This window comes from Notamacropus eugenii, chromosome 2 (assembly GCF_028372415.1).
Source record: "Notamacropus eugenii isolate mMacEug1 chromosome 2, mMacEug1.pri_v2, whole genome shotgun sequence".
In the NCBI taxonomy this organism is placed as follows: Eukaryota; Metazoa; Chordata; class Mammalia; order Diprotodontia; family Macropodidae; genus Notamacropus; species Notamacropus eugenii.
In genome coordinates, this window is record NC_092873.1 from 353,587,694 (window position 1) to 353,615,658 (window position 27,965).

At 40.0% G+C, this 27,965-nt stretch overlaps 1 protein-coding gene across 1 annotated transcript; it reads right to left on the reverse strand.

Moving 5' to 3' along the window:
- Nucleotides 1-710: 710 nt before the first annotated feature.
- Nucleotides 711-27,693, reverse strand: KPNB1 (karyopherin subunit beta 1). The gene is made up of 22 exons (XM_072646213.1): nucleotides 27,512-27,693; nucleotides 27,285-27,343; nucleotides 24,584-24,766; nucleotides 21,095-21,295; nucleotides 19,167-19,319; nucleotides 18,101-18,160; nucleotides 17,376-17,465; nucleotides 16,062-16,172; nucleotides 14,534-14,635; nucleotides 12,782-13,006; nucleotides 11,309-11,500; nucleotides 10,424-10,554; nucleotides 9,263-9,410; nucleotides 8,939-9,010; nucleotides 7,699-7,843; nucleotides 6,347-6,429; nucleotides 5,743-5,850; nucleotides 4,522-4,665; nucleotides 4,306-4,411; nucleotides 3,419-3,533; nucleotides 2,881-3,042; nucleotides 711-1,908 (listed from the first exon to the last, which is right to left on the reverse strand). Coding segments are annotated over exons 1-22 (2,631 nt in total). The 5' UTR covers nucleotides 27,552-27,693; the 3' UTR covers nucleotides 711-1,907.
- Between the last annotated feature and the right edge of the window lie 272 nt (nucleotides 27,694-27,965).

Sequence of the window (27,965 nt, forward strand, 5' to 3'; positions counted from 1 at the left end):
ATAAATTAGGCTGGTGGAATAAGGGATGTTGAGGAAAAAGAATAGAAATTAAGACCCCTTTCTTGAAAGCTGTAGGGATGAAGGTATAGAAGGGAAGGGGAATCCTGTTTTCACCTCTCAAACCCAAAGACCATCTTTCATTATTTCAAAGCAGCACATTAAAGATGCTGGTAAAAAACCACAACTGCTTAACAAATAAAGGGAAGCAAGCTCCCTATATGCCTTCTTATTGCTAATGCCAAAATGGAAAATCAGGGTTGCTCCTTTCCCAACTAAAAAATAGTCTTGATTTATGAAGATGGTATGATGCATCACACCTTTAAAGAAAAGTCCAAGTAGCTAATTAGAGAAGCAGCAACATCCCTGATTGGTCAGATTAACTGTCCATTGGGCTTCTGAATCTTTGTTGTTGTTGTTGATCTACATTTTTAAATTAAAAAGATCAGTGAGTGGGATCTCTTTCAATTGGAAAAGACCAAATATACAAAAAGTAAATTTTAGGGAATGTTTGACACTTTTATTAATCTTCAACTGCAGTGGAAAAATATAACCTTTTACAAGTGCCATTTTCATCACGAGAGCTTGTCAGTATGTCTATATATAATATATATATTTATATAAATTCTTTTTTTCTTTTTTGTTTTGTTGGTTGGTTTCTGAAGTGCAGCAAGAGACATTGGAGTCAACCAAATAAAGAACAGAAGGCCAAGCAGTTTCCAAATGGTTATTTTATCAGATTTTGTTTGAACATTAAATTTATCCTCATTTTGCAATCCAAAATAGTTACCTGAAGTTTCTTATGGGTTTTTTCTCCTTGTGTTTATATTTTTATTGGTTTTTTTTATTTTTTTACTCTTTGGCACAATTTCTGGGGCGTTCAGACTGTCACAGTACAAGTCAGGAGAGAGCTTTCCCTTTGTGCTGCCAATTCTGAGCATTTAAATTTTGGTTTGGGTTGTGGGTTGTCTTTAAAGTCTGTTTGACAATCTCATTTTTTCTATATCCTCTAAATCAGAGTTGTCTTTCCCCCTCCCCTCCCCCCACTCCCCCCCTTCTACATTCACAGTTGAACCATATTAGGAAAGGCGCCTTGATGAAAAGAGATCATGAAAAGCGTCACTTGGGATGGGAACTGAACATGTCAGTGTTTTCCCTAAAAATTAAAAATAAAAAAAGACCCTCAAGAGCGGCTTTCCTCTTTTTTTTTTTTTTTTTCCTTTTTACATCTCTTGTGCTGCATCAGTAGACAGAACTTCGGTTAGTTTTATGAAATGTAACGTCTAACCCCTTTTTTTTTTTTCTGGGAAAAAGATAAACTGCAATGACTTGAAGTTGAGAATGTGGATACCGCCTCATTCACACACACTCACTCTTAGACTGAAAAAATCCCTCACCCTCCTTTTAGCCCGCACGCGTACAGTACCGTGTGGCAAAGGTACACCGAAGGTGGGCTCGAGACCCAGGCTCCATCTCTCTCATCAGTAGCAAAGGCCAGGCCTTTAACAACAAAGCACCACAGCTGAACCCAGTCCCTTTTCTCCCACACTAGTCATTCCGCTCAGCACTGGCCGAAAGACAGAAAAGCTAGTTCTAGCCTCTCTTGGGAAGAGATAGCTCTCTCTCTCGCTCTCTTTTTTAAAGCACATAAATCCCGTCACTTTTCTCTTTTCCAAGACGGCCGATGTTATGGTTTTCTACGGAAGTCAGTGCTTAGCTCACTAACAGCGCTGCTGTTGGCTGCTGCTGCTGCCGTGGCAGGATTTTCAATGTGGTGTGTTTTCAAGCCTCACTCACTCATCCTCTCATTCCCAAACATTCAGCATCCGTGCACACTCCTCACTTCCGGGTTTTTCAAAAGATTGGAGATTTCCAGTGGGGGTCTCGGGTGTCATCCCAATGGTAACAGATCTGAAAAAAGAGGAAAAGAATCAACACACACAGCCTTCTCCTGTAACTAAATGTTAGCACACTCATGATGTAAAATTAAAAGAAATTTGGTCCTCTCCAACTTCACAACATTCTTCCAACTTGATATTGCTACAAGGTAGACTAACAACTAGCCAGCAGCTAGTTCTCTCTCTCACTTCCACCTATTCTACACTTTTGTCCAATTCGTTAAAAACTGTACCAAAGGACAGGTGGGGAAAATGAAAGATAAAACTCACATCCAACTAGCTAATTTTGTTGAGGGTGAAAAGCACTGATGATTAACTCTTGAGTGGTTGGGAAGAGATTTAAATTATTATTCAAAGTAGGTGGGGGTAGCCAACTTCTCCAGCTCCAAGTCCCAATATCAAGGCTAAAATTAAGGCCCAGGGGTGTCAAAAAAGGTACAATCAGAAAAGGAGCAGGGTCTGTAACAGAACAATCAGTTACTATATCAGAAAATTTTCTTTTAAGCTTTTTGTTGTTGTTTTGAAGAGGCTAGTACTACTTTGGAGGGGGTGAGGAAGAGAAGAGGGAAGCCCCTGGGAAGTAGTTGTGGTGTAAAAGATAAAACTCTTCAAAGAAAAAAAAGGCACCTTTTTCAAGTGGAGTGACATTCAGGGAGACTGGACTATTTTAGAATGGCAGAAGACCACAAACACTGACTTCAAAGAGCCCCAAGTGGGCAGCATCAGGACAGTCTATGTCTGACCCTGAATGAAGTTTGAAATCTAGATAATTTTCCATCTGTCTAAGCTGGAGCCTGTCCATTATCACTAACAATCATCAAAGTCATCTTTTAGCTAGTTTTACAGTAGCTCAAGACTAAGAAAAACAGATAGGAAAATGTCCAAACACCAAAAAGAAAGCGATTATTTTAAAACAGAGTTCTTCTCATAAAAGTCAAGACACACCTACTAAAGGGAGATGATGCAGAGTAAAAGGAGATCTTACCAAGCTTGGTTCTTCAATTTCCTCAGTTCTTTTGTTGCCCAGGTAGCAAGGGTTTTTGTTTTGTTCGTCTTGGATCTTCGTCCTTCAGTTAACAGTTCATGGATCAGGGGTCTGGCCTCTACTAATTTCAGTACATCCTTCCCAAAAGCTGTACATAAGTCACTAAGCAGAATAAACACAAAAGAGAAATTAAAAACTGGGTTGCATTATTTCCTTGAAGAAACCAAACATCAAGCTCAATTCATGTTGGCTGTGTCTTCATAGAAGGGAAGAACTAAGATTTATTACCAGAAGGAAGCAGGTCTTCCCTTGAAGATTTTACTTAATGAGATTCAGTAGTAAATGGAGAAATAAGGTCTAAACATTTCTGTACACTCATAAAACTACTACCCTTATAAACAGAAATAACTTATAACCTGATACCATCCATGGTTCTACAATGTAAACCCTCTGCAAATACTTACCTTCTGGTCCACAGTCAGCTTCTATAAGCTCTAGAGAAATGACTTAATTATTAAAGCCAAAAGGTAAAACTTACCCTATCAGTCCAGCAGCACAAGCTACTACTACGTCTGTGTGATCCTCATCTCCAGCAATGTGATCGATGAAGGAAAGAATAAATTCTACTCGGGGCTGCACCAGCATCACATCGGCTGTATTAAAAAAAAGTTTTGCTGGATTTTTTTCTCAATTAGGACAAACCCAATGTTCCTTTCCACACTTCAAAGTGTGTTATAACCCTCCAAGCAGGGAAGTGAAAGGGGGCTAGTTGCCAACCAGGGCCTGACAGGATGAACTAACATACTGAGATATACTACAATATGCATTATTCCCTAGACAATTTTTTTATCTCAGATACTCCTCTAACAGGAGAATGCCTAAAAAAGCAATAAGAATCTTATAGCTCAAAGCCAGGGCTGCTTTTCAGGTGATATTTAATAAAAAAAAGCAGCTCAGCACAAACCCCTCTTGTTAGGTCAGAGGGGGGTGTCCCAGATTCAAGAAACAAGAGTATATTCTGGCAAGTGAGGTTCTCTCTCTTCATAGCCAATTATGTTGGAGCTAAACTGCTTCCCTTCCCTTCCTAACTAAAGCAAAGGTCGACTCCTATCAGGATACCAGCATTTCCTGTATCAAATTTTTTTCTACAGTTGTCTTGGGGCAATTCTTTCACAAATGTCATCCAGGATGACAGCTCCTTCTGAGACAAAGGATGAGAGGCAGACATAGGAAGGAGAGGAATGAAGAAAATACAAAGTCCCCTTCCCTTACTTCCCCTTCCCCCAAAGCTTTCCAGAAAAGGAAAAAATGAAATATTGACACCCCACAAGGAAAGTGCCAAAAATGAAAATTCTAAGTAGATCCTTTCCGTCCCAACTGTAGACATTGGCCAGCAGACCAAGTAAATTATAATGTATACTCAACGGTGCACATTCTCCTGGTCTCCCTTTAATCCCTGGATGATTCCGGTGTAGGCTTCCAAGCACCCTTCCCTTAGCTCATTCAGATAATCCACCATGTCGTAGTCCGACTATAGGAGAAAAACAACAAACATCCCCAGGCAGGTCACCTCTTCTGACACATCCAAAGCACCCTCTCCCACCTCTGGCTTGGAGACACAACTACCCTATGACTGCTTACCTTGTCCACCTGGGCTTGGGAAGCCTGCTGGAGAGTATTCAATACCACTTCAAGGTACTTCTTAAACTCTCCCCCAATCGCAAGGGCAATATCACCAAACACTGACAGAATCTGTGGCTTGACAGATCTGTGGACATTTTCATTCTGATGAGTAAGAAAGAAAAACAGAAGTTAGAATTTGTAGATATAGCTGAGAAACTGAGAAAAGGTTTCAATTTATTTAAGTTTTTATTTGCTTTTTCAAGAACTCCTTTCCTTAACAACTGCAGCTTACAACTTATGCCAATTTTCAATACCTAGACCAAAGTTCACGGGGCCAGTTGTGAAATTTTATACTCACTGCTTCTTTACATGTCCCCAACCGCAGCCAATGATTTTTGGAGACCTGTTGCTTCTGAAATAAGATTTTTGCCATAATCTGGTTTAACTGCATCCCTGCATTTCTGAATGCTGGTAGGCTAATTGTGCCTTAGCCTCTCCCTCCCTTAAGCTCTATTACCAATTGCCTACTGGACATTTCAAATTGAATACTCCAGAGAGACCTCAATTTCACTATGTTCAACAACAGTTCATGTTTTTCTCTCCCTACCAATTTACCCTTCTTCCAAACTTTCCCATCTTTGTCAAAGACACCACCATCCTTCTAGTCACTCAGTTCAAAACCTTAGTCATCCTCAATTCCTCACTTTCCCTCCTTCCAACTATCAAATCAGTGTTAAATTTTGTCATTCTACCCCATGACATCATTCTCCTCTCTCCAATCCATTCTCCAAAGTGACTGTTTCATTCCCTTCCAAGGATTCCATAATATCTCTGGAATCAAATACAAATCCCTTTGTTTACCATTTAAAGCCTTTCACAGCCTACCTCCCAATTTACTGATCCAGCCACAATGGCCACCTTGTTGTACCCATATCATATCTCCTGGCTCTATACTTTTTCATCAGCTGTATGTACCATCTCCAATCAATCCATCCCCTTCCCCAACACACACACACTCCCAATCCTGGAATGGAGTTCCCACCTCATTGCTGTCTCTCAGAATTCTTCGTTCCCTTAAAAGGTCAACTCAAGCACCGTGTTCTAAATAAGGATTTTTAAAAAGGACACTGCCCTTTCCCCAAATAAGCTCCTTGAAGCAGGGAACTACTTCATTTATATCAGTGCATAACACATAGCAGATGATCTATGAGGATTTATTGATAGATTGTTAATACTTACTCCCAAGTTCTCCAATAGTAGCTGCATCACCTCATCACAGAAAGGTAAAATGTTGGACTGTAGGGCTCGGCACAAGTCTCCCACCAGGCCCACAGCAGCCAAACAAACCTACAGAGGAAGATATGAAAATAATTGGACCTGCAGAGGAGACTGCTTATAGAACTGAAACACCCTTCTGCTTTACTATCAAAAGCTCAGAGAATTCAAAGTCAAGAAATTATTCTCCTTAGAAAGATAAATATCTTGAAATTAAAGTGGTAGGAAGGAACACAAATAGGGACTATAGGAGATGGAGGATGGAAGATGTCAGCAAGAAAGGAAATCTCCGAAGTAAACAAAAGTAGTTCTGAGAAGATGGCCAGTCCAACAACTCTAGGGATGCCATTGTACCAGGACATGGAAGTACTAATTCTGGATTAATGGAAGAACAATAACAATTACAGATATAGGGAATGGCCTGAAAATATAATCAAGTTCAATTATTTTGCTATTGTGGTTTGGGGATAGGGAGAAGGAAGTGATCATTTGTACCTAGTGCATTCCAACTTCCATCGGGCACACAAAAGTTCAATGTATTATGTTGATATCAAGAGGTATGTCCCACCTGGTACTCAGCATAATTCTTCAAACCAATGCCCAAGAAGGGTTTAAAGGCATCCATGTATTTCAGGAATTCACCACCCAACACTGCACAGAGACAAAATCTGTTAGCTTTTACCAGTACTGAGAAGAAAGCTCTAGGCATAAAGAGGTTAAGTATTCGGATTCTTCTCAGGTCAAGTTTTTTTTTCTTAAATGTATTACAAAATATACAGATTGCTGCAAATTAAAACGAATTAGTTAATAGAAATTAAAACACAAAGACTTTCACAAGCTGTCTTAAGAGCACAGGCCAAATTCCTACAACTGCCAGAGGGAAATTTTGGGATTCTGTTCAAATGCCCTGAAGATGCTAACTCTCCGTAGTACAGCATCTTACTGTGGACTGGACAAGAAAGTGGCGTGGCCCTCAGGAAATGTCATGGTTCATTTTTGGACTGGTTGAGCCAGCAATTCTGCTTCTTGTCCACCTCCTCATCTATGGCCCCCTGGAGACCAGCTTCTGAATAGGGTCCTCAAGGCAATCCCCCAAGGTTTTGAAACAAACTATATCCAGGAGAGTAACATTAGCCTTCACCTTCCAATAAGCTACTCTTAGGATCCAAAATGAAACTCTCTCTTTCAGGGCTATCACATGTTCCCAAGATATTCCAGCATATTATTTTCTTATGCCAGAAATAGATCTGGTCCTCCAGAGGATGGTCCCTCAGGGTGATAATGGTCTTAGAAATAATCTAAGATCTAATCTTAAGATCTCCAGAGTAAAGCTCACTAAAAAGTGTCCCAAGAACTATTCCTTGTTTCTTAAATATTCTTTAATGGAGTTCTTAATAATCTTTCGGTGTGATATAATCGGTGTGAATAATTTTCAGATGTGATATAATCAGAAAAGTAATTCATTTCTAGAGTTAACTCCAAGGTTCCGCTCCACACCAACCACTATGTGCCACCTCAGTTCTACTGCACAACCTTGACAACAGTAAAAGCTGGAGAAGAATATTTCCTTCTTTCACCCTAGATCCTTTTGCCCAGTTTGCCCATTGGGCAGGCACATTTCAGGATGATGGGAGCTAAACCCTTATAAAGACTTCAGGGGAAAAAAAGTACTATGCTGACCTGATGCAGGCTACCAATGCCATCTTATACCTTAATATCAAATTAGTTCCCTGATGACTCCCAGAAGAAGTACAGTTGTAAATCTGTAAAGTTACACTTAAGCAAAGCTGGACTTTGCCCTTGACTTTAGATATCTACAGATTAAAGGAATAAGTCAAAATCCTAAAAAAAAGAGAAAACCCAAACCTTCAAATCTATCCCAAGGCATGCATATTCACTCATCACGGTCCGCTCACTGACCTTCTACCAATGTGCTCACGGCCATCAGGGCATCTTCTTGAACCCCCCCAGACCCAGCTGTACTCTGGAACATCCTGAGCAAGGATGCCATGACCACATCAGAAATCTGCAAAGCGTCCTGGTGCTGCACTTTCCGAAGAACATTCTACAAAATGGATGAGAGTTTTTAGTGCTTACTAGCCCCAATGCTTGACAACACAAAAACCCACAGGTTATTTTTTGACTAATTAGACTCATCTCTTCAAACCAAACTCTTGGGTTTTTTTTTTTAAACCCAACCTGCAATGTTGTGTTTTAAGTGTTTGGTCCATGCAGACCATCTTCACTAAAACACTCTTCATTTTAATCTTCATCTTATTTCTGTGTTGCAGAACAAACAGGGTTTATCTGTCCTGGTAAGGAAAATGGTTCTCTCTGTATTTCATTTATGCCTGAAATTAAAGTTAGCCATAGTAAATCCTTACTGCTGAACTCTCATGTGACAATGATTGTTGTTTTTCAACTTTGTAGATCAAGTGGTACCACAGTTCAGTTCCTACCCAAGACAATAAAATTCTCACTACTCCAATCTCCATTATCGCCATTAGTCTATTACTAATAGAAGCAGAACTTGACTTCTTTATCCACTTTCTCCAGCCTTGATCTTCTCTATGTTCCCCAAAAGACAGATGTCAGTGGATTTCTGAATCTTCCTGATTTGTCTGATGTCAGATAGCACCTCAACAGTCAGCCCTTAAACGCTATTTTGCTTTCTCATGGTTTCTTGATTTCTAGCAGGTGATCTGAACTTTGGAGAATGGCCCAGAAAAAGCAGTCTCATACTAACACTGGTGTTTCAGTCACTGATTATCAAGTTTTAAAGCAGAATAACAAAGCCAGGGTTATTTCAAAAAATAATTGCTGAAACACTAGCTTGAATTTTTAGCAAAAAGAAAAGATGACTGGGAAACATCTATGAATGGGTTTAGCCTGCCCACAAATGCACAATGCACCAAAAAAAGCAAATGTCTTTCAGGCTACGATTTAGTTGTGGTGAATTCTAGCCTCCTCATCAGTCACAGGGCAGAAAGGAAACTGCTTGACTCCAACGAATGTCTTCATATCAGCTTCATCAACACAGTTTTGCTCTGTGTGGTGCATGAACTTGTCATCCCAAGACAGCAGCTCTCCTTTTTCTTTCCCTTCCTGCCTCCCTCACCCCCAGGCCACAAGTTTGCAGTGAGAAAGGCCAAGTCCATACCTGAAGAGTAGCACAGAGCAAAGACTGAAGGTCGTTGAACTGGATTCTGTCTGATGTGCTCTGGATATGAGACTAGATGGAGAGAAAAAGGAAAGTCACTATGGGACAACTCGGGACTCTTCCTTATAGAACAGTTTGGTACCATCTACCAACTTCCCAGGAACCCCCAGAGCTCTAGTCCTCAAAGTGTGGCTTGGCCATGGAGACACCCTTGGGGAATTAATAAATATGGATGAAGCAAAAAAGGTACTAGAATAATGGTGTCTTGCCTTTTTCCTGCTGCCTTGTCTCCACTATACCCACTAATGGTTCCCTAAACCTCACCTCCATCTGCAGCACTTGCTGCAGTCGCTCCATGATGACTAAAGTCGTTTTCTGGACTGCAGGATAACAGTCCTTGGCACTGTTTTTCACTATTTCCATCAGGGCTTCATATGCAGCACTCCTCAGGTTGTTCTGGTGTCCATCAGGTCTGGTCAAGAACAAAATGGATTATAGTCTTCTGGTTCTTAATAAAGTTTAAAGGCTCTCCCTCCACTCCTTTGAACAAGGAATGATAAGGTTTGAGAGGGGAGATAGTAATTTTTGTGACCTGATATTCTAAAATTCTACAACCTGTCTCCCTGAAGAGTACAGAAGAAACACCCATCCCTAATAATGGCATCAGAAGCAAAAAAAGACTAAAGGAAGAGGGTAGATCATTTATCTGACCACTGAGATCCTTGCCATTTTAAGTAAGTATCTCATACTCACCCACCATTGGCTTTGGTACTGAACAAACCTTAATTAACTAAGTTCAAATATCCCTAACGGTTCATTTCTAATTGGGCCCTAGACAAAGTATCACAGAAAAATCCAAGTTTCATAAAATCAAGGAAAAATTAAAAAGGAATCTCCACCCCATATACAGATTGTACTGTGAAACTTAATTCTAACATGGTTATCAATGGCTTTTGTAACATCATTTATAACATTGTTTCTACTAAGAAAATACATTTTCACAATTCTAACTGGTCAGAAATCTATTACCCTTCTGAGAAGTGGAAGTGGGGTAAAGTAACAGGTTCAAGATGACTATTTGGATCTGTATTAGAAGGCACCATGTAAGTAATATTTCCCAGATAGTTTAAAAAAACAATCAACAGAGCTCAAAACTCAGAGAAGCAGTAAGCAATTGGTTCTTAATGATCATCAGCTAAATAGGCAGCTTCATGTATACCTCATACTGATTCCTTAGGTTTTACCTAAGTGGAGTAAAAATATTCAACACTGGTTCTAATGCATTACAAAAGATAATTCATTTATACTAAGAAATGTATTTATTGAATGAATAAAGTGAGATTCATGAAATTAATAAACATGACCACCCTGTTGCAGTACAAAGAAATATATCTATGGCTTTCTCCTTCGAGCTCAACATGTTCACTATCACAGAAAGCACTAACTTTCTGTGCAAACATACCACCTATAAAGAATACCAATTACCTGTCCGTGGTCTCTAGAAGCTTCTGGACTATGAGTTCAAATGAAGTAGATAAACAGTAGGTAGCTGGTTCTTCCTGATCATCAGCTACATCTGCAGCTTCATAAGCAGCTTCAGCCAAACTAGAGAAAGCCTGAAAGCCAAAGATATCTCAAGCCTTAGTGTTAGAACAGTCATTAGGCTCAACTAGTTCAGTCATAACCATGTTTTCAAGATAACTCAACTTTTCAAGTGACTTTACTCTTTCAGTGTCTACCCCAAACGCCACTGACAACTTGCCACTTTTCCAAATTTCAAAAAGAAAACACAAGGAAGCATTCCTGTGGTTGTTCTGCTATGGCTGATGGTCTGGTACCAGACTTCAACAACTCTCCAGACCAACGCCATGCCTATCACTTTCCTTTCCATTTAAAAAACTCTCTAAGCCTTATCTCCAAAGTGCTAGGTAGGCCTCCTTAACACAAATTACATTCCAGAATTACCCCCAGGAAACAAAAGGCTAACTAACTACATTCCATGTTCATACCTACCTTCCTTCTTGCTCCCTCTATCCTTAGAAGCTTTGTAACTAGCAACTCATCATACCCCTCAGTCATTATTTTGAGTTCCCAAGAAACTCAAAATAGATGCCTGGCTTCAAATAGTTCTCATGCTGGGATAGCATGACTGTTCTTAATGGTTCACCATGAGTCAACATCTCCCATCAGCTGAGGCATTTCTCCCACATGTTAATTGAAGAAATGAGAATGTAGGTGTTCACAAAAAGGCATTCTTGTAAAAATTCATCTTTCTTCCTCTACTTCTGCTCTTTTGCCAATGAACCAGACAATCAAGTGTACCCCTACCTTCTGCCCCTCCTCCTCCTCCCTGTAAAGCCAACCTCTCACCCAGCACACGTTGGAAGCCACTCTGGGCTCAGCGCTCAGCCCCTCAATCAGACACTGCAGTAAAGGAGCAAGGTAGACATCATTGATGGCAGCCTCAGGGAGTAGCTCACAGATTCTGCCCACAGTCCAGGCAGTTGTGTCTCGAACCACCACACTGGGATCTTTCATTAATTCTATGAGAGTGGGCATTGCCTGAAAGACAACAACGCATTGTCAGGCAAGGAAAGAGCTATAAAACATGTTCACCCATTCCAGAAAAGGACTTACTTCTAAAAATGGCATTTTAAACCAAAACATGGTTCAGGCAAATTCATGATAATTAAATTGGCAAATGCCATTATAGAAGACATAAAATTAATATGCCTGAGGACAGAACTAATTTCTGAGAAAACCATCCCTCTACTAGGTACATGCCCCATGAGGTTTAAAAAAAAAAAAAAACCAAACCTATAAGTGAACAATATTCATAGTAGCATTTTTGCAGTACTGAAACACTGAAAACCAAATGGTTACCCAATGGTTGAGGGAGTGACTAAATAAAACTAATACACAACGACTGCCACAAAATTAAAAAGTATCCCAATGTCAATAATTCATCTTGGCCCTAAAGAATAGATGCCAAAATACACTTTCCTCTCAGATTAGGTGGTGGGACTAGATACAGACAGCTGCCAAGTATTCCCAAGCATGGATGCTATGTTGGGTAACTGTTAACATTTTCTATAGCTTTAATGGAGGCCCTCCTGGTTCTGCGGGATTTAACTGGTGGAAGTAATCAGAAAATAATCAACATAAAAACAAAGAACATCAATAAAAATCTTTTTAAAAGAGCAAGACTCCACTTAAGCAGAAATCAATAGAAATTATTACACCTGTATCTAAGTACTATATTCTCTCTCAGACCATTCGTAGATTATTAAAGTCCAATCCTGGGCTTTCTCATTTTAGGAGGGACATCAAGAAATTGGTACACACTTAAGAAGTGTGGAAGGAAAAAAATAAAAATAAAAGTAAAATAAAATAAAAAAGCAGTGTGGAAGGATGGTTAAAGGAGTAGTTATTGTTTAGCATGGAGAAGAGTTGGAGGTAAGCAGATGGTAAAGAAACAATAGGTATTTCCATGACCCTACCTGAAGGGTCATGTGAAGTTTGAAAGAGGAATTAAGACCTTTGATTGGTGCCATTGTATTCTAGAAACAGGACTAAAAGGCAGAAATTAAGCTATATCAAACTAGGTAGGGTTTATACAACCTCAAGGTTCTCACAGCTCTCTTAATTCTATCACCTTTCCATACACCCAGTGTTCACCAATGCACCAAAACGAACTTTCTGTGGAAATAGCCTATACTTTATCATTTTGTGGATAGTTCTTAGTAGCCAAATAATTTGCATGAATTAGTTCTTGTTTCAAAATAGTTCTTTCCTAAGTCTCCAGCAACAGGTTAAAAGAGGAATCATTTATCTTGGTCTTACCTGAATAACTAGTGGTTTGAGCTGATTGGGTTCAGGTCCTTCCAAGATGCAGCCAAAAGCCATGACAGCTGCATCCCGATATCGCCAATCAGGGTTCTTAATGTGTTCTTTTATGAAGGGTAAGACATGAGGGACAATGTCATCTTCACAGCAAGTAGCCAAGAGCATGAGGCAAACCCCTGCTGCTTTACAGGGATTCCAGTCATCATCATCATCGTTTTCATCCTACAAAATATTGTACTAGTCAAAATACTGTACCTTAAAAGGTTATTTTCAATCATCTTGACCCAACCTCAGAAAGGCTATTTATTAGGTTTGCCTTAGGGACAAGTGAACTTTAAAGAAATTCATTTATGACTTCATTCTATAATCCTAGGCTTGGGCCAGTTAAATCTGGTACACAAAAACTGTTCCTCTAACTTTCCACTGCCATCAGTTAGAATTCAGTCTACATATCCTCTAACTAGCAAGACCATGCAATTTGTATATTGTGATAGGAAACTGATTCCCTACTATGCAAATGGGTATACCCAAGGAGCTTAACGTCATTCAATAGAAAAAAGGCCAACAAAATCAGACATAAAAGAAATCAAGAACAAAAGGAAAAGTAACTAGCAAAATGAATAACATATCTATATTAGAGTAAGTTTTTCACAAAGCAGATGGTACTGCTATTCCTCTTCAGAGAATTTTAACATTAAAAGAGCAATTTTGGTACAACAAAAAAAGTTCTGGTTCTGAAATCATAGTTCTTAAGGTTCAGATCTACCTCTGTGACCTGGAACATGCCATTTAATCTCCTTGGGCCTCACTTTCCTCATCTACAAAGAGGCTGAACTAATGGCCTCCAGGTCCCTGTAGTGCCACTTGCCTGCATGCTCTCTCTCAGATTCTATGTAAATTTTTTTACAGACAGGGAGGAATTCTACAGTGGCACCAGAATCTCTAGCATCACTCCTATCAGGGTTCAGTTTTCTTTGGTGATACTAGTGTTTTGGGTGAAATAAAGACATATGAAGCTAAAGAATTTTTCTATATCACAAGGCCCCAAAAACGCGTAGATATAGATCAGCCCAAAGAAGACAAAAAGGTTAATCAACAGAAATTTCTTACAGAAAAAACACTTAGAAAATTAGGTCTATATCATCATAGGAAGTCTCACTGTCTTAAGGTTTTAGAAAAAAATGATGTGAAATTCTTTTGTTCATTTCAAACTCAAAGGTGTAGCAAAACAATTAGTGATATAAGCAGATTTACAGTGAGTTCAAGATGTTATAGTCCCTGACTTTACCAACATTTTAAAACATAAGGCATGTTCTATCAAAATGATAATGCAGCAAAATCCCTTGAATATTAAAATAGGCTTCTCTGTTATTACTATGTTCCTCCAGTAAGACAAATAACCAAAGTGAATCTCTGTCCTTGTACTTGCTCCCTAAGCTTCTAGAACTCAATGATAAGGCACCTAGGAAATCTCAATAATTAATGCCTATCATCTCATGTCTGGTGGCCAAGCCCCATCCCCACTAAAAGTGTTGAGACCCAATTGCCTTCAAAAACAACTCAGAAAGCCTAAGGGATCTCCCAGAGCCAGCTCAGCTGTTCCTGAGTCATCTGTAAGAACATCAAGCTTTTGAAGAGATGCCAACTTCTTGCATTAAAACCCTATCATCCTTCAGAGTGGGACTTGCAGCAAGCCAAGCACTGTTTATGTGGCTTCATGTCACGGTCTGAATTTTAAGGCAAACTCACCTGTTTTGTTAGTGTCTGGGTGAGGATTGGGACCAGATACTGCAGTGCTCCCTTGGCATAAAACTTGCTGGTATGCTCTGGGGGTCGCCCTTGTTCTGCTGCCTGTGGGGAAGAAGCATCAAAAAAAAAATCCTAGTTAGGGAAACAGAAACTGGTTTGTGACACAAGACATATACACAGAGAACTATAGCTCCTCTCTGGAATAGGGGAAAACAGGGATGGCAAGCATTTCACATATTTTTTTTACCATATTACTATTAAATAGGCCCTTTAGCAGCCTGTCTCTTATTGGTAGGTAGTTAAATCATCCTTGGGAGCACTGGGAGATCCCAAAGCCTGTAAGCTCCAAGGCACCCCAAAAGCACTATAACAGGCAACTCCTCAAAGAACACATTATCAAGAACTGAATCTATGTAACAAATGCTGCCTAATAACAGCAAGTATGATACATAATGGAAGGATATTGAGTGTGAAAAAACTCTAGACAAGAGAATAGGAAAATTTGGATCCAAAGTCAACTTTAATATAAAGAATTCTTCATCTACAAAACAGAGACTACTACTTATTCACACTTATAAAGAAAAGGTGCCATATAAATATAATATTAGTATTACTATTTAAATGTGAATTAATTACATGATGTGTGTGAAACAAACTATTGGTAAGGGAAGTCTGGAATATTTCTTCCCTTAACAGCAAGAATGATTAATCTGGGATCTATGAACTTAAAAAAAATGATAATTTTTTCTTTTATAAGTCTATTTTTAATGTATTTATTTGAACACATTATTCTGAAGAGAGATCTATAGACTTCACCAGATTACCAAAGGAGTCCATGAGACAAAAAAGGCTAAAAATCTGTTTTAGAGGTTCTCATTTTGAATCTTTTCAATGAAACTATAAGAAAATTTCTTTTCTCATCAGCTCAGCTCACATTAGTTATCTTTGCTGCTATTCAGTCATATCCGACTCTTCATTACCCCAACTGGGGTTTGGTTTGGCATTTCCTTCTCCAGCTCATTTTACAGATGAGGAAACTGAGGTCAACAGTTAAGTGACTTGCAAGGGGTCACACAGCTAGAAAGTCTCTGAGGCTGAATTTGAACTCAGGTTCTCCTGACTCCTGACCTGAAACTCTACCCACTGCGCCACCTAGCTGTCCTCTTAGTTATTATGTAGGCTGTCTTTTAAGCAAAGATGATAGGTTGCATGCTTATATATGGAATGCCTGAAAACACCTGGAGAAGCTGAGGTTTTAGAAAGAAACTTATGATCGGATGGGCTGAAGCAGAACAAGTCCCTTTCTCTTTTATCAACTTCTCTACTGGCAAAAAAAAAAAGAGTATCTCCAGATTTGCAAAGGTGCTGGCCTACTGCCCCCTGGTGTTCAATTCAAGGCTTTTATACTTTACTGGAGAAGTCTAAAAGAGAACTTGTTCTATGCTAGCCTAAACAACCCTCCCAGTCGAATCGACTTGGTCACCTACCCCAGTCAAAACCCCATTTCTCTCACTCACACCCTGCTCACCTCTGATGCTTCAATGGCCAAATCCATTTCCTCATCACACACGTTGGACCAGAATTCTATCCCCTGCAGGGCTACTTCATCAATGTCACTTTTCATTGCTTCAATTGTGATCTTCAAAAAAGAAATGCCCCCCAGCCCAATTAATTCATTCAGTAGTTCTCTTCCTACCCTCCATGAAAACATCAACTAAGCAACTAAGTGATTCATAAAAGCATTACTTAAAACTTTCACCATTATGATTATAGCTAAGCTTAAGGAAAGCTCGGGCTCAAGGAATTTCCTTGACTTCAAGGGTACCTCTGTGTGTAGAATAAACATTGAAATTTAAATAAAATAAAATTGGAAGGGAAGGTGATGTGACACACAACTAACTGTCACAATAGGACCATATTTTTAGAGTTATAAAGGCCATCCAGTTCAACCCTCTCATGTTATGGCTAAGGAAATAGGCACAGAAATAAAATTACTTGCCAAGGGCCACACAGCTATTAAACATGGTAGAACATCTAAGTCCTCCTGACTTCAAATCCAGAACTCTATTCATTACTCCATGGTACTTCAAATACCAATTTTTTAAAAGTCATATATATATTCTGACTCAGGGGATCAAGGAAAACTTCACGGAAAAAGGTGGCTTTGCTGGATTTTAAGAGACAAGATCTGAGAGACAAGAAGGTCCAAAAATGACCACAAAAACATAAAGCAAAAACCAGAAATATCCAATTTTCATAAACAAAAAGACCAATATTGAAATGTGCTTGTTTCCTATTGGCAGAAAGGTGAGAGACTACAGATATAGAACGAGACATATGTTGTCAAAGACAGTGTGTTGATATGTTTTGTTTCACTGTACTTCCTTATAGGAGAGGGTTCTAAAAATGTGGAAGTCTCTAGAAAGTGACAAGTTTAAAAAAAATGGCTAATTTATTTACAACTTCATTGTTTAAGGGAATAAAACTGTATACAGCACTATGTGCCAGGCATCATTCTATGCACTTTTACAATTATTATCTCATACAACCTCTTAACAACTCTGGGAAGTAGGTGCTATCATTATCCCAGTTTTACAGTTGAGTACTTAGGCAGGCAGGTGACTTGGGGTCAACAGCAAATTAAAGTGTCTAAGGCTTGATTTGAACTTGGTCTTCCTGACTCCAGATATCATCTAGCTGCCTTGAATTAGAAGCAAGAGTTTAAGCCAACCAATAACACAACCAGATCTGGGCACAAGCCTTTTACAAGTTGTACCTCACGGACCGTAACAGGTATTGTGATCTGACATAAGCTCAAAATTATCTAACAAAGAATACTTACAGCAAAGAGAGCAGGACCCATGTATGTTTCCATGTACTGATAATAGAGGGACATTATCTTCACCAAATTTTGTAATGCAGCTACTCGAACCTAGGAAGGAAGAGAACAGAAAGCTATAAATATCTCAGAGCCCAGTGAGAAAAGGTAGGTAACTTCACATTCTGAGGCACTGATGCAACTGAGGTACAGGACAATAATTATACTATCACTGTTCACCTATAGGTCTTCCTTTTTTCCCTCTCTTCCTCTTCCATGACCTTTCTCCTCAGGCCCATCAATGAAAGCCAAGCTATTATTCAAACTCAATAGTAAAACATAGGTCTGAATAGCCTGCTTACCCCTACCACTGGGGCAGGATTTTAAATTAGTAGTACCTCAAGTTTTTCCCTGTTTACAAAGGGGACTGAGGGGTGTATAGCAAGGAAACTATTTTTCATAAAGAAAAAACTTAAAGTAGCAACAAACCCATCTATCTTGCAGGGGCTAAAATTTAATGCAATCATAGCAGAGCAATTACCCAGACAGAAGGTAATTCTCGAACCTTTTTTAGAGGACAAGTACTAGATTTTAGTAATTTTACCGATCTCAGAGAAGAAATTCCTATCAACATTTAAAACATCAGCCCTATCACCTTATATTCACTCTGGTCAACACCAGAATCTTAAATAGAGAAAGCAGATCTAGAAATGCTACAGTTTGAGATGTTCATTTGATCTCACACTTACCCTTGTATCTGGACACTGGGTTGCTTCGCAGACTACTTGCATAATAAAGTGCCTTTCAGACTGCAAGGAAGAAAACATGTAAAGAAAATTGAGGAAAGCATGAAACAAACATGGACCTCTCTAAAATGAGCACCTCACTTCCTATGGGTATATGACCCAACATAAAAGCCAAATCACTAGACTTTGAATAGGTATCCTATAAAGGAATTTAAGCTTGGTACCTGCTACCTGACATAAGTTGCTAATCTAATCCTGAGGACAGACCATCACTAACAAGATCTAAGAAGGCCAGGCTCTGATGGAAGATGGATCATCTGGTTTGGCAAAAAACTTGGGTTCTAAAGGAGGGAAAAACTCTACATAACTTTAGCACAACTATGAATTTCCCTACAATGGTATTAGAAAATGTACTTATCCAAATTGACATACACTATCAAAATCTGCTGTGCTTCAGAGGTACAAATTTGCACCCTGCTGACAGAGAACAACTGGCAGGAGGCAGGAACAAGACCAACAATGGCAGACAAATTAGATGTAGTGGCATGAGTAGAGTATAGCATATTTTAGTAGTTCCTCTAAGATCCAAAAGAAGTCTCCTTGCCTTTCTAAAGGAAATTAAATTTTAAAATTTAATTTGTTTAGATTTTCCAGGTTTCTTCAAAGACCAGGGAAAGACAAAATAACTTACTTTCAATCAAGAAATGATTGTGGATTTGACTGCCATATTTTCTGAAGTAGCTTTAGTAACCGTGTTTCCTGAGGTGATTCAACTCTAATTCTACTGAACAAAAAGGGTTCGAGAAATTATAGGCGGGTGTTAGGAGAAAAACTCAAGACTGAACCCTTCTATACTACGCCAAGGTATCTCCAGCTGTGAGCAGCCTCATCTGGATGGAACTGATGCAGAGCCCAGAGATGTGGCAAATACTACACCCACCTATTTCATGATCTTTAGATTTAACATTAAGACAAATTCAAATCTCCTCCTCCTCCTCCAATACATTTTCTTTGACTATGGATCATTGTGGGATCACACAGCCTTTTATTTTCTTGTCCCCAATCTTACCTCTTTGTCAAAATTTGCTTTGGTGAACTCCAATGAGTTCAGGAGTGCATTGGTAGCTGCCAGCTTCACATTATTACTAGGCTCTTCTTTCCTCATCCCCTGGATGATGGCTGTTAGGATCTCATTGGATTTATCCTGCAGCTGTTCTGGATCCTGAAATGAGAAGGAAAGTCCAAGTTATGCTAGTAACAAATCCAATAGTAATGTAGTTATGGAATCCAATTCATTGTAAGGTGCATTAGAAAATGGTTTTCCTTGGTCTTTGACTACCTCCCTAAGGCTCCCTTTCCTTCTATTGTCTTAATAATCTCTCATTTTGAGAAGGGCACAAAAACCCATCTTTTAAAGACAAATATTGTACCAGAGATATAAATCTTGAAATACCACAATTAATTTCCTTCATTCCCCTTCCCCAGTCTCAAATGAATGTTGTAGGTATACTAAAAAGAGGTTACATGGAGGGTCCAAAGAAACTTTGGCGTGTGCATGTGTGTGTGTAAACAATGATGATTAAGGTGTAAGATAAGGATATCACTGAAAAAACGTGATCAGAAATAGGAGTGCTGACAACTTGACAAAAGAAATGTTTAACTACAGTGATGAAAAAAAATTTCTAGAGGAAGATCCACAGAAATATTGAGTGAAAATTGTTCTTTGTGAGAATAACACTAGATTACAACCTGCACTAATGGAGAGAACTCTTATCAATTAAATGTATACATCCATTTAAATACTGGGGACAGTATTGTAGACCAATGCATACTATTCCAAGATCACTATGGTTTTCACTGAAAACCATGGAAATAAAATTTCATCATCTTAAGCCCCTACTGTTACAGTCACATGAGTTTCCTAGTGTGAATGGGGTCGGCAGTTCAGTGCTGTTTCCATGCCATTTGTAACAAATGAAGTACCAAAGGGCTGAAAATCACCACCTGGCTTTATCATCCAGAGTTTAAGGGACAGTTGACTCCTACAGACTTCATTTTATCAGGTCAGGTATTAAAGGTGCTATCAGATCAGCATCAACATCCTGCACCTCAGTTTGCCTATCTATAAAATGAGGGAGTTGGGCTAGAAAGCCTCTGATGTTCAAATCCCTTCCAGCTCTAAATGTTCCTTAACAGGATCACTTAAGAAATGACTGTGAATCTAGTAATTAAGTCAGACATAGGATAGCTAGAAAAGACTTCATTCATAGTAATCCTGTAAAAGTGCAGAAAAATAAAGTCATTATGAAGATTGCTGGGATTCTGTAATAAAGGAAACATCAAAACCAGTAGTTTCAAGAATCAATCGCTGTCAAAAATCATGTAGAAACAGTATAACTTAGTAGTAGGAATTCTTAACCTTTTTTTTTCGTATCAGGGACCTCTTTGGCAGTCTGGTGACATATGGACTTCTCAGAATTTTTTTAATGAATATTTCTGAATTTAAAATTTTTAAAAAATAAATAACATACATAGAATTAATTTTTTTGAAACAAACAAGTTCTAAAAATCCCTGTTCTGAGAAAAAAACAAACATTAAACTTCGTATGTGAATGCTCCAAGCACCTAGGAGAGGAGCAAGGTAGAAAATATTAAAAAAGATGAGCAAAGACCAAAGTCTATCAAGAGATGGAATTCCAAATTTCTCATCCTTAAATGCCTTCTAGTTCAGTGCTTGGGTGATGTAATGCTAATACAACTAAAATGTTTAGAATGTATCATTAAGACACCTCTCTTGCCATAAAGGATAGATAACTCTTTTCCTTAAAGCAGCTTTAAAGAAATAAGTGTAAAGCTGAGAGCAACTTCTATGACCACTATATCCCCACTATTACAGGGTTTTTTGCATTACTTTTACAAACATCATTTAAAATCATCTAGCCTCTGAAACAAAAAGGGAAAGAGGTATGAGACGTACCTACTTAAGTAGATACTTACAATGTCTTGGCAGATATAACCAATTGCTTCCAAGGTTGACTCTTTCATGTGCTCTGTGCTGTTAGGGTTTGTGACGTTAGCTACCAGCTGAGGAATGAGTTCAGGCCATTGGTTTACTGGGATCTCTGCACAGGCAATACCAGCTACGCACTGTGAAGCAGAGCTTGGTCGATAGGTTTCCGTACCCAAAGTCTGCAAAACCTTCACAGAAAGATGGTAAGAAAAAATTTTAAATTGCTTTAAAGACATTTAAAAGAGACAATTATTAAGACTATTTTATGACCATTCTCAGAGGACAGTGATGCCTTTGACTATTCAACAAGCCAGACAAGTGTCTAGAGGAAGGAAAGGTTCATCGTGCAGTCTTGTCTGAATGGAAAGAGCATCAAGGATCTGCTTCAGTTCGTCCCACCATATCAATGACCCTTTGCCTCAGCTGAAAATGCTAACAGTAATATTCCAAGGGCCCAGGTAAGACAAGGATAGAATGGTATTAGAAAGTTTCAAAGAAAATATGTGAAAATAGCAGTGGGAGCAGGTCCCATTGCCAGGTTCCAGGACTGTGGTGTGAGTCTGTCTGCCCAATGCCCAGAATTCCAAAATCTGGTCAAAGTAAAATAGCAGGATGCAAGCAAGAAAACTGCCTGCCAGGTGTCTAGACAGGGAAGGAGTCAAACCACTAGTGAAGAGAAATACTTGACATTGGGGGGAATCACTATTTTCTCTTTGGCTTGTTCACGTATAAGCCAGTACCCTAGGAAGCAGTGTGATAAAGAGCACTGGGTTTAGCTACGCTGAGTTTATCTCTTGGCTATCATTTACTGTCTATGTGTGACGCTGAGAAACTGCTCTCCAAACCTCAGTTTCCTCATCTATAAAACGATCAGAAGATCTCGAAGATGTCTCCCAGATTTAAATCTGTGACCCTGTTAAATAAATTGCTAAAAGAGCACAAACCTTAAAATTTAAGTATTAATCCCTTCATTTGTTTGCAAGGAAAGAATTATTCCTGCATGCCCAAAAAGGTTAAGATTACACTCATCCACTGCAGGTGCACAGAGTTATTCCCACTGTCAAATAGGACTTCTTTAAATGGTTATTTTACAACAATTTATTAAAAGGAGAAAGCACAGAAGTATATGAAGACACAAAGTGAGAAGGCAGGAACTAATAACACCAGTGGGCCTGGGGGTTAATCATTACCGTTAGAGCTAATTCTGTCAATGAAATCACCAGGCCACCCAAAAGACAAACAGTTAACTGTTCTTAGTGCTGGTCAGAGGACAAGTGGAAAGTTGCCAGATTTTTCAGGACAGCTCTGCTCACTAGATCACCTGGTTACCTTGCTTTGTATTCTCAATACATTTTCAATCTTTTCTTTCTCTCTCATCACCCTCAATTTCATCTATATTTTTTTTCTAATTAAACACACCACCAATGACCTACTAATAACAAACAAGTTGCTGTTTGTCCTTCATTCTCAAAGAGTATCATGACAACAGGGAGGCGGTGCCATGACATGCAAGTGAATTGAATTTAAGTGAGGGAGGGCTGTGCAAAGACACCAGCCTCACTTTCTCCTCCAGGACCATCTGGGTCCAGTGGCAAGAAATAGATCAGGACATCTGGAGATGGTCCTGGATGCAGTGGGAGACCTTAGCCTTTTTAAGCTAAGCCCTTAATAGGTCTCAGTTTGACTAAGGTAACTAGCTTCTAATTCACAGAAAATATCCCTTTAATAATAGGATTTTTTAGATGAAAGGTATCTTAGCAATCACCCAGTCCAAACCATTTTACAAATGAGGAAACTGAAGCAGAGAGATGAAATGACTTGCACCCAAATCAGTTCTAGAACTCAGGTCTTTTGACTCTCAATTCACTATCCCCTCTATATACTATGTCACACTATTTGCTACCCATGATATATGTGAGTTTAAACAAGCAATCCACTAAGAGAATGTACTAATTAATGCTACCTAATGTAGTTTCAGGGGCTATCGATGTACAAACACATTAATACCCTACATCATTCACCAAAGCCCTCTGATGGTCAACTACAAACAGGTCTGGATTCTAACAAAATGCCCATAGACACAACAAGGTTATTAAGCATAAGCCAAAGACTTGGATTTGAGAAAATATATACATAAATATAATGGAACTCTATCACTAATACTACTTTACAGTACAATAATTATCAGGCCAAAGGCAGTCAATTTTATTTTGATCTACAAAAAGAGGACCAAACTATGTCTGTACCAGGTCATCCTCATCTGAATTCTGAATACTAAAAGTGTTGTGTCCCAAATCTTACCTCACATTTAAAAATCTAATTCTTATCTATTATTTACTTGGTAATTGTCTGGGGATGAGAAGGTGAGAGGAAACATATGGATTTCCAGCAATAAAAGACAATACTTGTTAAATTGTTAAGGTGTTAAAAAGAAATCATGGCCCAAGATGAGAATCTTGGTTTTGTATTTCAAAGGCTGATGATAGCAAACTTAGAGAACCTTGGATCTCCCCCCTCTCATCTTCCATCCTTATGTATGATAAATTTTATCAAAGTAGAGGAATGTAGCAGAGTGGTGCTAAGGCTGGGATTCAATGCAGAGAAATAACAGGTGAGAACTTTAAGGAAATGATTTGAATAATATACTCCTTGGGTCCCCCCCCTCAAATGTGCATCACCTGGAATGTTCCATGGCTGCAACTTAACAGGGAACACTGAGCACAAAGGAAAATAACCCTTATTCCAATATCAAATCCAGCCTTCCCCAAACTTATTGTTACCACTAGTTATTCCAGTGAAAATAAAAGCAGCAGTGTGTCTGATTAGTTGCTTATCCAGAGAGAGAGAAAAATAAAAAAGTAATCTGATGTCTATGGAATCTGGATCTTCATACTTCAGTTATGGGGCTGCATGTATCAAGAGAAATTCCAAACAAGCTCTAGCATGTGAAATTCTATTTTCCTAAAGTATTAAGATACCCTCCAAAAGTCCTTTTGGGAAGATGAAAAAAACCATTTCTAAAAAGTCATTCAGGTCATCTTGAGTCAATACATCCACTGAGAAAGTCTGACATTCCCAGTTTACAAAATTGGATTTGAAAGGCCCTTTTATGGTCAACCACAGCCCCCTCCTCTAAAGAAGCTCATCAAAATCATCTAGGAATTATTGTTACTGACTTAGCCTGAAGGTCACAGGACAAAGCTTGTCTCCCAACTTCAGTCGCTAAATGTGAGACATAACAACCTATACCAGTTAGTCTGCAAAACTACTGTGGCTTTAAAGGAAAGTAATTCTAACAAAGGGTGGGACTCTGAACTGAAAACAAAGACCAAAACTATGACTTTAAAGTAATCTCTTATCTTTTTGAGCTCTACTACTTGGCAAATAACAAAAGGCTAAACGAGAATTTGTGAAAAATGCTTACTACTCCCTTTGCCACATGGGCCAAAGAAACACTTTATATGTCAGTTACTTACATAGTTCTTGACCTCTCTTCGAGCGTTGGCATCGATAGCAAGCCATCTCTGTTGATACTGTGCCTTGATGTCTGGATCTTTAGATGTCAGAGAGTTCTTGATCTGTAGCCCAGCTGCAACTCTGGCAACCTGGCTATTTCCTGGATTTGCCAGCACTCTGGACAGTTCCACAAGGAAAGTGGGCTGGTTAGGAGAAGAAAAATATTTGTAAATGGTAACAGCCTCAGGGAATTTCCCAGATTAAGGTTAGCTTGGTTAGCAACTCATGGGGGAAAAAGCAAAAGGTCTTTATAAAAATTTTAAAATATCAACTTCAAAACTCCACTTAATTGTTTTGCTCATACACCAATAACATGCTTTAAACTGCACTAAGACTTTTGGGATACTCTATATTCACCATCCTTCTCCCCAACTCCTATACTCAGATAAATAAAAGTAGGATAGTTTTTCATTCTGACTGATGTCATTTATACGTTGTCTTTATGTCCACAGCTAACCTGTTCAAACTCAAAGCTAGTTTGTTGATCTACCTGTCAGTCAATAGGTTTCTTCTATGGACAGATGCAGGAAAGGAATAAGTTGACAATTACCTTCTAGGAATGTTCATCCAAAATGGACTAGATTCTTGACTCAGTAAATCTTAGAACTCCGCAGGTCTTGGAAATTCTTTATCATGCCCATTATATACAAGAGATCAGATAAGCAAAGTGATTTGCCCATGGTCACAAGGCTATTTTAGAAGAGTCAGGATTCTCTCCTAAGCCTTCCCTCCAAAGTCAGCTTTATTTTTGCAGGAAGGAAAAGACAAGAGGTAGGAGCAACTAGTAGAAGAAAAAAATTTAGGCTCGATATAAGTTTCTTAACAATGTAAAATTCTACAAATGAAGAATGGGCTGCCTTGGGAAGTTCCCACTCATTAAAGGTCTTCAAGCAAAGGCTAGATGACCATTTGTCAAGTACATTAATAAAAGAGACTAACTAGCCACTGAGGTTCCTCCTAATTCTGAAATTCTGTAATTACTTATATGTAAACTCAAAGTAAAATAATGCTTCAGGAACCTTCTTTGTACCCTATTCAAAGACACTATAAAGGGAAAATAAGCCAGAAGCATTAAATGGCAATAAAATGAAAATTGGGAAGAATAAGTGCAAGGTAAAAGATATGAAGGTTGGCAACAAGGACCAAACTTTTAGAACTAAGGATTCAATTTCAAAAATAGAAGTGAGAAACTGTAAGGCAAGACTTCAACAAACTACTGTCATTTACTAATTTATATTTATCAGTTGCTCCTGACTTTCTAACCATACTGAAGCTGAGCACTCTACTGAAGCTAGAAATCTGCAAGAAGCTCCATCAAGCCCCAACTACTTATAAATGCAGATATATTTAACAAACAGAATATAGCCTCCCCCAAAGTCTCTCAACCCTACTCCCAAAGTTCATAAGCTAAGCCACAAATGGGCAGAGCCAGTCTATGAAATTTGAGACATGCAAGAATTAATCTTCTCAACAGGCAACACATTATTAAGTAACAAGTCAAACAGATTTCTTACAATTCTTCACAAAAATAAAACAAATGATTCATTTATATCAGTAAAAGGTCTTGCCTGCAAAACGTGAAGGGCACACACAGGCCAGTTAAGAAATAAAATAACCTAATTATAGCTAAAATTGTAGTGTCAACCAATACTGACCTTTAAAAGCACAAGACTAAATCACTTAAAAACAGTCTAAAAAAACCATCCATAATTTTTTTCTTTTGGCATGAGGTTCACCTTACGTCTAGTTTAAGTGACAGAAAAAAACATTTTTAGAATATTTTATGGTTCTTCAACCATTTAAAAGAGGACATTATGCCGCAGACATCTCAATCTCAGTTTTATAAGAAAAACACCAAAAGGGGAACATGACTGGCATATGGGCTGTTTCATTCAATCCACCCTAAATTTTTATCCAGAGAAACAGCTCCCCATCAAATAGGGAACTGCATAATTTTTTCATATTCTTAAAATCTGGAAAGTAAGAATAGCAAAATACTTCCTCTGAAACTGCAACAGGAAATAGGCCTCATCTCCTCATTTCTGGGCCACACTGCCTAGTCTAAGACCAACTCCCTGACCGATTAAAACTCTATCCCCATCCAGTTCCATGATGGCAGCAGAAGACCCACACTCAAGGAGGGGGTAAAATATGGGCATTAAGTGAAAGGAGATTTGGGGGCTACCAGGCCAGACTATGGAGGCAGAGTCTGGAAAAGACCAGCTCAATGAAGTGGACTGAGAATGAGAAAGGCCACGGAAAAGGAGAAGCAGGCCCTTAGGCGGGGCGATTGGCCGGGCTCCTAGGGCTTCCACATGGTCCCTAGGCCCCGGCGCCCCAACCCCCACCCTTACTGAACACGCAGCGCCGCGCAACCTAACTTCCCCTCCCTCCCGCTGCACCGCCGCCCTCAGGCCGGGCGGTGATTGGGCAGCCCTCGCCCGGCGCGCCTCGCTATTGGCCGGCTGCCGGGGCCTGGGGCGGGACACACCCACCGGCTTCCCGATGGCGGGGTTAGGTTGGTCCGAGAAGGGGGGGAAGGGAGGGAGAAGGGGGAGGGGGGGCGAGATGGGGCGGGGTGGGTTCCCTAGGCCTGGGCCCCGGGGAGGGCGGGAAGGCCCCAGCCTGGGGGGATGGGAGGGGGCCAGGCGCAAAACGCACCAGGTTCTCTACAGCTGCCCGCTCCAGGAACTTCTGCGCCGCTTCCAGTTCAATCCGATCTGTGGAGAAGGAAAAGGAAGGGGGTCAGGGGAACCGCGAAGAGGGGGAAGAGGGGGCTTCCCCTCCCCCGGTCAGATCACCTCGGTCCCATCCCCCCGCCCCATCTCTCGGCCTCGGCCCTGGCCCTGGCCCCGGCCCCAGCCCCAGCCCCAACCCCGGTCTCGTACCGGGCGAGACGGTCTTTTCGAGGATGGTGATCAGCTCCATGGCGGCGACGGGGGCTCGGGCTCCTCCTCGGGCGGCTCCGGCTTCTCAGACTCCCGCGGTTGCGGCGATGGCTGTGATGGGGGACGGGGGGTTGGGGGGCCGGGTGGGAAGGGAGGGTTGGGGTGGGGGGGCGGGGGTCACCACAAGCCCATTCACCGGCTCCCTCCTACTGGTCGCTCCGGCTTCCCTGCCCGCGTTCCTGCCTGGCTGCCTCTTCTCCACCTCCCCTTCCTTTTCCTCCTGTGCTGCTGTATCGAGGGCTTTGGCTCCTCCGGCTGTGGCAGTGGCGGCGGCGGCGGGGGAGGGACCCCGGGGGCAAGTCGGAGCGCGGCTGGTGCTGGGGCGGCGGAGGGAGAAAGAAGGAAAAGAGGGTGGGAGGGAGTCAGTGAGTGAACGGCGGCTCGCAGGCGGGGA